The 8,923-nt window shown below is 40.4% G+C and overlaps 1 protein-coding gene across 1 annotated transcript in view; it reads right to left on the bottom strand.

The window, feature by feature from the left end:
* Nucleotides 1–1,218: 1,218 nt before the first annotated feature.
* CSTF1 (cleavage stimulation factor subunit 1) overlaps nucleotides 1,219–8,923 on the bottom strand; it is an 8,192-nt gene continuing 487 nt past the window's right edge. The window contains exons 2-6 of the mRNA XM_009274052.2: nucleotides 8,127–8,322; nucleotides 6,379–6,656; nucleotides 5,365–5,562; nucleotides 4,389–4,779; nucleotides 1,219–2,866 (exon numbers count right to left, since the gene is read on the bottom strand). Of these exons, the coding sequence (XP_009272327.1) occupies nucleotides 2,607–2,866; nucleotides 4,389–4,779; nucleotides 5,365–5,562; nucleotides 6,379–6,656; nucleotides 8,127–8,322 (1,323 nt within the window). The 3' untranslated portion in view covers nucleotides 1,219–2,606. The remainder of the gene's footprint in view (nucleotides 2,867–4,388; nucleotides 4,780–5,364; nucleotides 5,563–6,378; nucleotides 6,657–8,126; nucleotides 8,323–8,923) is intronic.

Genomic DNA, 8,923 nt, shown 5'->3' on the forward strand with positions numbered 1-8,923 from the left:
AAACTCGTGAAGGGCAAGCGGCTGCACTGGAATTTTAATTAATCAAATACAGCTTCTAGGCGTGAAGCCTCTCTGACGGTAGCAGTAAGCATGATCACATGAAGAATGTTTACTTAGATACTTCCAGACTTGCACAGTGAAAAGATGTATTCCCCTTCAATCAAATGCAGATTTAACAGGAGGACTGTGTGTGTACGCAACCTTGTTCTTCAAGATGCAGCTATGGCTCCTCTTTACGGTACTTCCACGCGTGCTTGCTCCGAATGCCGTACAGCAGCCTTGCCCCCTCTCATTCTCGTCCCCGGTCAACCACCGTCAACTACCAGAGTACCACTGGGATGTGATAGTACTAAACTATTTCACTCTGGGGGTGCGCGATCTACCTAAATAGGATGAGCTAAGTTCCTTCCAGCCCTTATTTCTTAAGCAGAAAAACCCCAACTTCTGGCCTCAAGCAAGATGATATACAACATGAAAAGAAAGAAAGGTGCCACTGTCAGGACATTTTTGCGTTAACAGAATAAAACTCTATTTCTACACTGCAAGTTAAAAGACCACAGAACTAAGGAAGCTTGAGGTGAAAGCTAGCATGCTGCTAGCTTTCAACCACAGCAGTGGTTTAACACATAAAACACCAAATTAGTGTTTTAAAAATAGAAGAGTCCAAAGACCAGTAGCAAATGCGGTACTAATGGACAGCTTCTTTAACAGAATTGAAACAAATGTGGCACTCCAAAAAACACTGCCACTGCTATCAATTTAGCAGGCTGGCTGTAACAGCAGAGGGCTGCTGTCGCTGAGCGAATACAGCATGCATTAATAACTGTGTGTCAGGACTTCCCCTTCCCCTCCCACCAAGCTCTGGTTCTCCTTGTTTCTCCACCGAAAAAGCCACCAGAACTGCTATCTCATGCCTCCCATGTTTATGAAGTTTTAGAAACTTGAAGGGAGGCAGAGGAGGAGCGAAGAGGATTGCTAAGCCTAAGAAACGTTTTGCGCAGCAGCAGCTTTTAAGAGGAAAATTAAATTTCACTCTCTACCTCTTAAAAAACCACCCCACATTCAATACTGTTAGTCTATAGTTGTGTCTGATTCAGATGTATCACAACAAACTAATTCGTCAAGCTTTAACATGTCCCCAAAGACACAGCCTTCCAATATTCAATTGGTTTCTCCTTTGTTATATAGAAAAGAAAACTAATACATTTCCTTCTTTATATATTAAATAACCTCTTAAAAGGTAATCTTTATTTAAATACAGACAAAACCTGTACCCTCCTCAGCCCTTGACAAGACACTTCATCAGTGGTAATGGAAAGTTAATCCAGCAGTAAGAACAATCTTACATTTAAAAATCCTCATGAAAGCAAGTGCTGAGCTTTTGACTACAGGAAGCCTCCCAAATGTGAAGCCCAGGAGCACTGTACAAGGATGCTTGAACAAACACATTTAAAACTTTGCACAGGCAACTACCTGTAAAGATAAGTAGTGAATTTTCAAACTTACAGAATGTTTAAGCACAGAGTTTCTTAATGATCTGTACTTCTGTTGAATCAGATGAGGTCTGGGAAACTTGGACTATTAGAGATAACAGGGAGAAGAAATAATGAGTCTGGGTTTTTGAATAATAATAATAAAAAAAGAGTGTAATTCAAGTGCTGTGTAACAGACTTATAGAATGAAAATTCCTCAATAAAATGAAGCAAAGTGACATTTCTGAGGTACATATACAAAAATTAATATGCACAACAGTTTCTTTCTTTGAGAGGATACAAAAGGTCTCTATGGCAAAATTATTCTCATTTTCACATGCTGCAGCACTGTCACATTTTACAGTTGCAATGTGGATACTCCTTGAAAAAACTATGAATTTACTTTGAGGTCCCACTCATTAAGATAAATTCAAAAGAAGACGAGATTTCAAGTCTGAGCTTTAATACCAGAACTAGAACACCATTTCTTGAATTCATCTAAACAATTTAAAATCCTGTTTCAAATTCTTATGGCACAAGACTGGCTCAGAATTGAAGGTCCACTTGGCCAATTAAAAAAAAAAAAAAAATTCCACCAAAAAACCCCCAGACTAAAAGATACAAAACAGCTTTACAAAGAATGAATCGGAACTGAAGGCAGCTTAAGGCTTCATTAAAATAATTGCCAAGTTCTGCTGTTAAATATTTGCCAAGTTCTGCTGTTACTTGTGTAATCCATTCTTTAAACAGACTTCAGTGGGATTGCACAGATACAATGCAGAGCAAAACTGGCTCATACTGCCCAGTTTGAGCAAGATACAGTCACATTATCTTTCGCGGGATTTAGAAAGACAGGAGAACAAGTTTAATCCTTCCTGCAAGGATCATTTTATTCTCCCCCACACACTCCTTGAGTACAATTAGAGATGACTTACGAAAATTAATGCCACACACACTAATAAAAAAAATTAGCGTGGGGCAAAACTTAGTCTCAGTACTTTGATCTTTTTCTGCCACGTTTGACAGAATTAAAAAACAGACACAGCACGGCTTTCATCTAGGCATCTGTTGGCAGTACAATCAATACAAGATGATATAATGAATCTGGATAATCACTGTTTTGTAAAGCTGTCCTTAGTCTGTCGTTGACCTTCTGTACCAAAATCTAGCCCTGTAGTCGTCACTGCAGGTCATGAAGCCAGGATTGGTAGGAGAATGGACAATACAACGGACGATGCTGTTGTGCCCCAGAGAAAGAAGATTTCTCCGTTCAGCAGTTCTTGAATCCCAGCAGCAGAGACTTATGGTCCTTTCATCTGGAAGCAGCACATAATCTTCTGTGTGGTTGAAGACAGCTTGTGTCCTGTGTACTTGTCGTCCACTCAAACCAGCTCCTAAATAAATGCAGCAAAATATTAACCCAAATAGGATCAGTTTTAGGAAGTTTCCAAAGACCTAAGAATAAACCTCCCATAAGTATCAATTTCTGCAGTCTACAAAGGAGCCTTGTGTTCTCAGTTAGTCTACCACTTTCACATACAACAGGTGACTCAATAATGAATATTCGTTTGTAGTTATACATGGTATATTCTAAAATTTCTTGGAGGACAGAAAGATTAACTACTCCAACTGTGTCAGTCAAGCCCAACCACTCGGTGTGAGTGCAATCACTTAACTTTAAGAGCACTTTTCCCTCGTATTTTTTGTACGAGGCTTACAGCTGTAACTAAGGGGAAAGACCACAGGTCGTAGAATACACAGATTCTCATTATCAGTGGCAACTTTTGTTTAATGTATATCTCATATGGCACATTGTATGACCTACCTTGGCCATACCTTCCCTCCATACCCTTGAAATAAAATGTGTGTTTCATATATATAGGCATTTACTTTGCAATGCACACACCTGCATCCTACCTGATATTTTGTGAAAGTTTATCAAGGAGGTGCTGCACCCTGCTGGTTGAGAGCAAAATAGAGCTAGTGTACAAAAAAGGACTGTACACATCCCAAAAGCGGATATACAAAATTTTCAACATCCTCTCCTCTTTTATGCTGTGACTCCTAATGCTTAAGCACATTACTGCTTGACCCAAAAGCTTCCCCCATCACACAGCTGCTACCATATGCAAAGCTTCTACATCCTTCACCATTTCTTACGTCCTGCTGAGACCAAAGCATGGTATTGTCAGCATGCTCCGAGTATGACTACCTTGCACATAATTGCATCCTTAGAAAAAAAAGAAAAAAAGAAACAAACCATCTGTAGCTATTTTTCAGAATATTGCCGTGGCTTACTAGAACCATCTGTTGCACGAGAGTCTAATGGTTAAAGCAACTGCCCCAAAGTAGGTTCAGTTCCCCCCATCTGGGTGGGTAGTACTCTGCAGGAGAGCGGTCTACTCTAGCCAGAAATGGATTAGGTGTTCGTTTTGACCCTTCCAGTTTAAACTGTGCCCCCTAGTCTAGCAACAGATAGAAAAGTCACCAAGTCAAAATGATCACCAGCAAGAAAAGTGATGATGCAGTTTTGTTTTAATAATCACTGTTTCTAAAACACACTAAAGAAAAAGTAGAGAACAAAACCCTCTGCACAAATGTCCTAGGCTTTAGGGCAGTGTTCCTTTTTACTTTTCCCTAATTTAGTGGTAACTTCCCTCCAAAGCAATAGAGTAATGATGTCAGAAAAGTCTCCAAAATCTACTCAGACTAAATACGTTTACGCTGACCAACATGTAAGAATCACAGCTTCTCTTCTGGAATTAGTCTACATTAAATGTTTTCAAAAATTTGGGGCAATTTATCCTCAAACCAGCAGTCTCCCATTGCTTTTAAGAACTACTATTCCTCTGACAGTACTACCAGCCCTGCCGTGGGTCAGTACCTGAAAAAGAAGGTACTTGGAAGGTCACATACCTGTGTATTTGACCAGTGTTCGACCAGTGGATATCTCCCATAGTTTAGCTACAGAGTCTTTTCCACTTGACAAGATATACTTTGAATTTTTGGAAAAAATAGCAGAACAGACTTCAGCTCCATCATGCGCCTTCTCAAAAGTAGTGATACAGCGATTTGAAACACCATCCCACAGTTTGATGCATCCATCCTTACTTCCTGTCACATACATGTTTGCACTTGCGTTGTAATTTACCGAACATATAGCATCAGTGTGCTGATCTTGAGGATTGCAAGACACAAAACACTGGAAAGTATTGATATCATACAGTCGTAAAGTAGGGTGCTGGGTACCAACAAGTATGAAATCTCCAGAAGGGTGAAAAGAAATTGAGCGCAACATCTCTGCTTCCTGTTTAATCAAAAATACATAATTGGTGTAAGAAAGAAAAAAAGATCTGAAATGGAAGTGTCAATTCTGGTGGCATTAAAGTGCTAAAAAACTAGTTAAATTATCGGTTAGCACAACGTGTTCCATTTTTGCAAAAATAGAAAATGCTTCGTATAGGATTAAAATGACAGGCTACCTTTAAATGTATCGTAGTTTTTGTCCTAGAGCAGCTTGCAGTGCCCGCTCATTTTTGGGATATCGCACAAGAGTGACAGGAGGCTTTGTCAGCCAGTTATACACCCCAAGGCCCACCACGACATAATCCCAAACTCTCCTCCAAAACAAAGATAATATAATTGACTTCAAAGTTACCCATATGAGATTTGGTCTAGATTAACAAAAAGCAGACAGGCACTAGATTTAAAGACTACAGGTATCCATTATGCACAAACTCTTAACATGTAATTACCACAATGTCTGTAAATTTTGTAGCTGCATACTCCTACATACCTAACCACTTATAAACTCAGACACAATTTATCTCACCGATACCTCAGTACTTATACATTCAAGCTTTGGTTGCTCTAAACCGATATTGTATCTAACCTGTATATATTTGAAGGCTCTTTTGGCAGAAGGTTTTGAATAATCAAACAATTTAAGTGTGTAGTCCCTTGAACCAGATGCTAGGATCTGTTCTGTTGGATGAAAAGCTAAACACGTAACTTCATCCACATGATCGTACAGAGTCCGAATAACAGGGTGATTTTCCATGTTTTGCTGTGCTGTCTCATTCATCATGACCTACAAAGAACATTCAACAAGTTAGAGTGTTAGAAAGCAAAACATGCTTTTGACAGGAAAAGTAGGTTTTACGCTTGCCAGAGTGGCCAAACAGCAGCTGCCTTTCTGACACATGACTAGGTACACAATCACCATTATCTTAATTATTTGAAGGCCCATTATATATTGTTATCAGATAAGATCCCTGTATCTTAAAAAAGGTCAACTGACTTGCTCAAGGACAAACTAGTTTCAGTAGCAGAGTACTGATGCAAGAAAACATATCACCTTCTTCATAAACAGTCCAAATCAAAATACTGTATTGCCGTAAGAATTAAGGGAAGCTGTACCAACTGGGAAAACTGCAACTTTTACTCACGCAGGATACTGCTGAGAATTTGGTGTGTACCCTGTGCAAACCCCCCTCCCCCTTTAAATTGCTACCTGATAACTGTAGTAGAGAAGAAAATGAAGCGAATAAATATGTATTCTGTGAAACGGTTCTGAAACACACAGACAGTGGAGGCTGTAGAGGCCAAAAGTGTAAGTGGGTTCAAAAATGAACTGTGTTCATACAGTATTGCAATTATCAGCAACTATTAGAAGCAATTTCTGGCTCAATTCTCTCGACTGCTGCTAGAAGTTACACAGGTATACTTGCCCTATTTCTTCTTCCTTTTCTTCAAGGGTACTTTATGAGCCGCTGTTGGAGTAGGAAATACGGCGAGACAGATATTTAGTCCAACCCACTGAGCCAGCCGCAAGGCACAGACATGGCATGAAACAGACAGCACCTCAAGAATTCACAAAGTGGTTACGATTCAAGTCATATTTTACCTCAATAGGCATAGCACTTTTGGCCAACATTCTCTCTGTATCAAGAATTTTTATTGAGGCATCAGCAGATCCTGTAGCTATTAACTGTCCGTCTCTGCTATACGTAGCTACACGACACGGTCCTTTATGAGATGTGACATAACAAGTCTCATATTCAGAAGCCTCAGGAGACATGGTCTGTACATCTGCATCAAATTCCAAGTCAATTCCTGTGCCTGGAGCTACCGTATCTGACCGTCCAATTGCATATTGAACAGCACTGTCATCGTTCTCCATTCCTGAAAAGAGAGAAGTTGATGCACTTAAACCAGGTTAATCTTCTCCTTAGACAGATAGGCTGTGGCCAGATGTATGCTACAGACTTCTCTAACAGCTGCGAGACAGGTTTTAAGAGAGGCAGCCCCTGCTGAACAAAGCTAAGCTAGCAGAGCAGATTTAGTTATACAGCAGTACTTCTCGTGAGAAATAAGAGGTACTTTGGCTACGCTACAGCAGATTACAGCTCTTAAAATTAACTGTGGAAATACAACCAGCAAATACTGTAGGATGGTAAGTACTCATAAATGCACTGACAATCAGTTACCGAAGCCATCGACAGGCCTCTAGCCAGCTTTTCACAGAAGGAGAAACAAGCCCCAACATTATTACATGAGATTTGAAGTAAAAAACCTGAAGCATTTACTGATTCTTTTCCTTTCCGTTTTATTGCATTGAAGAAAAAAAAAAAAAAACAACCACCCCACAAACAACTATCCCGGCATTGTAAATGAAAATTTTTACTCCTCTTCACACCCACTCTTACAGATTTTTTTTTTTTTTTAATTATTTTTTTATTTCCAGGATGCATCTACAGAACAAAGACAGTTCAGCACTAGAAGTGGTAACAGGGCAGACACAAGAATTTTCAGCTACGCGCCCAACTGTGATCATCAACTAACCAAATGCAATGGAAAAGTTTTTGTTGCTTTCATCTGCAAATTGCAAGTCTAGCATTCTTATTTCAAACAGACACAAGGCTTCACATATTTATACTCTTGGAACTCAACTAGTTCAGGCAGCAGAACCAGTTCAGTTACAATACAGAGAAGACACGATGCTATGGCTAGACCTCTTCCAGTAACTTAGCTTGTTTCAACAGTAGCTCAGGTATTTTGACGACATACTGTGGCACAGGTGTACTTTCAGAGAGAAAGATACACAGAGAGAGAACAGGCGGTATCTCTGCTGAGACCCTAGACTGTGAAGCTTATTTTCTTGAGACTAATAATGTAAAGGCTAGTGAAGATTGCCAATGGAAGGGCTTGCTCCCTTTCCAACGATGTCAGGAAGAATCATATAGAACGTATTTCTAAAGTTGGCAGAGAACCGTGTGAGTCAGTTTCCTATTAGGTCTGTGGACTCAGTGATCCCATTTACTGGAGTGTATTTTTAGAAGGTTGTCAGTCACCCAGGACCCTGGCCAGGTACTCTTATGTGTTACAAGAAGTTCAAACAAACAGATTTTGACAACAGGCAGCGATCTGTTTTGCTTTTAACGCATACTAAAGAATGAAAGATAGAACTAGAACGCCCTTCAAAAAAATCCACAAAGGCTATATCTAAATATACAAAAATGTTATGCTATTACTAGACATAACCTTTGCATAAAAGACCTTGTCTTTTGAGTAACACTAACCTCTTTATTCACAAGGATTTAAGCTAGGGATTTAGAAACTGGACTTTTATGTTAGCTTTTTATTCCAGCTTACCTAACTTAATTAGGTGCAGCAGTTGTTCAGATGGTGCACAGACTGATTGTGGTTTTATCTCATTTATCAAGCCATTGGCAATATTTATGTATCCATCATATAGCAGCTGACTAATTATCAGTTTATAAAGTTGCTGACGGTCTTTCAAACTGACTTTTGTTCTATACATTGTGAGCAAGGAATGCCTTGGAGGGGCCTGAAATAAAGAAAGAAGAAAAATCACATACAAGAGAGTTGCATGAAACAACCACAACCTTTAAATAAAGCACATCCTGCTGAATTTCAGTGCAGACACCAAATATTACCATACTTTAGGTAAGATTCAGAGACATAGAAATGAAAGATAAAAAAAAAAAGGAAAAACCTGTTGCACTTGTTTGCTGTAGAAATTAAAATCTCGCCAATAAACAGAACGCGAACGGTATTAAGGTGCAATAGAGAAGACAGAAATAACGCGGCATTAGTTAGCAAAATGATTCCGTCAGTATCTTTCAGTCAGCCTCGCCAGCACCGGCGGACCTGGGCGCCGGGGGGGCGATCAACATCAAACGTGCAGGGAAGTCAAACGCCTCGCCGCCCTCACCCAGCCCCAGCCCGCTCCCTCCGTTCCCTCCCGGGAGAGCGCATCCTCCCCGCGCCTCCTCCCGTCCGGCAGATGCCGGTCACCCGCCCGCGCACCCTCTCCCAGCCCCGGGCTGCAAGACCAATAACCGGGCAGGGAGGGGGCGTGGGGGAAAGGGACTGAATGAGGGCGGGGAGCGCTCAGCCGGAGCGCAGCGGTCACGGAACGCGGGCTT

Source organism: Aptenodytes forsteri, unplaced genomic scaffold, assembly GCF_000699145.1.
Source record: "Aptenodytes forsteri isolate BGI_AS27 unplaced genomic scaffold, ASM69914v1 Scaffold159, whole genome shotgun sequence".
NCBI classification, from domain to species: Eukaryota; Metazoa; Chordata; class Aves; order Sphenisciformes; family Spheniscidae; genus Aptenodytes; species Aptenodytes forsteri.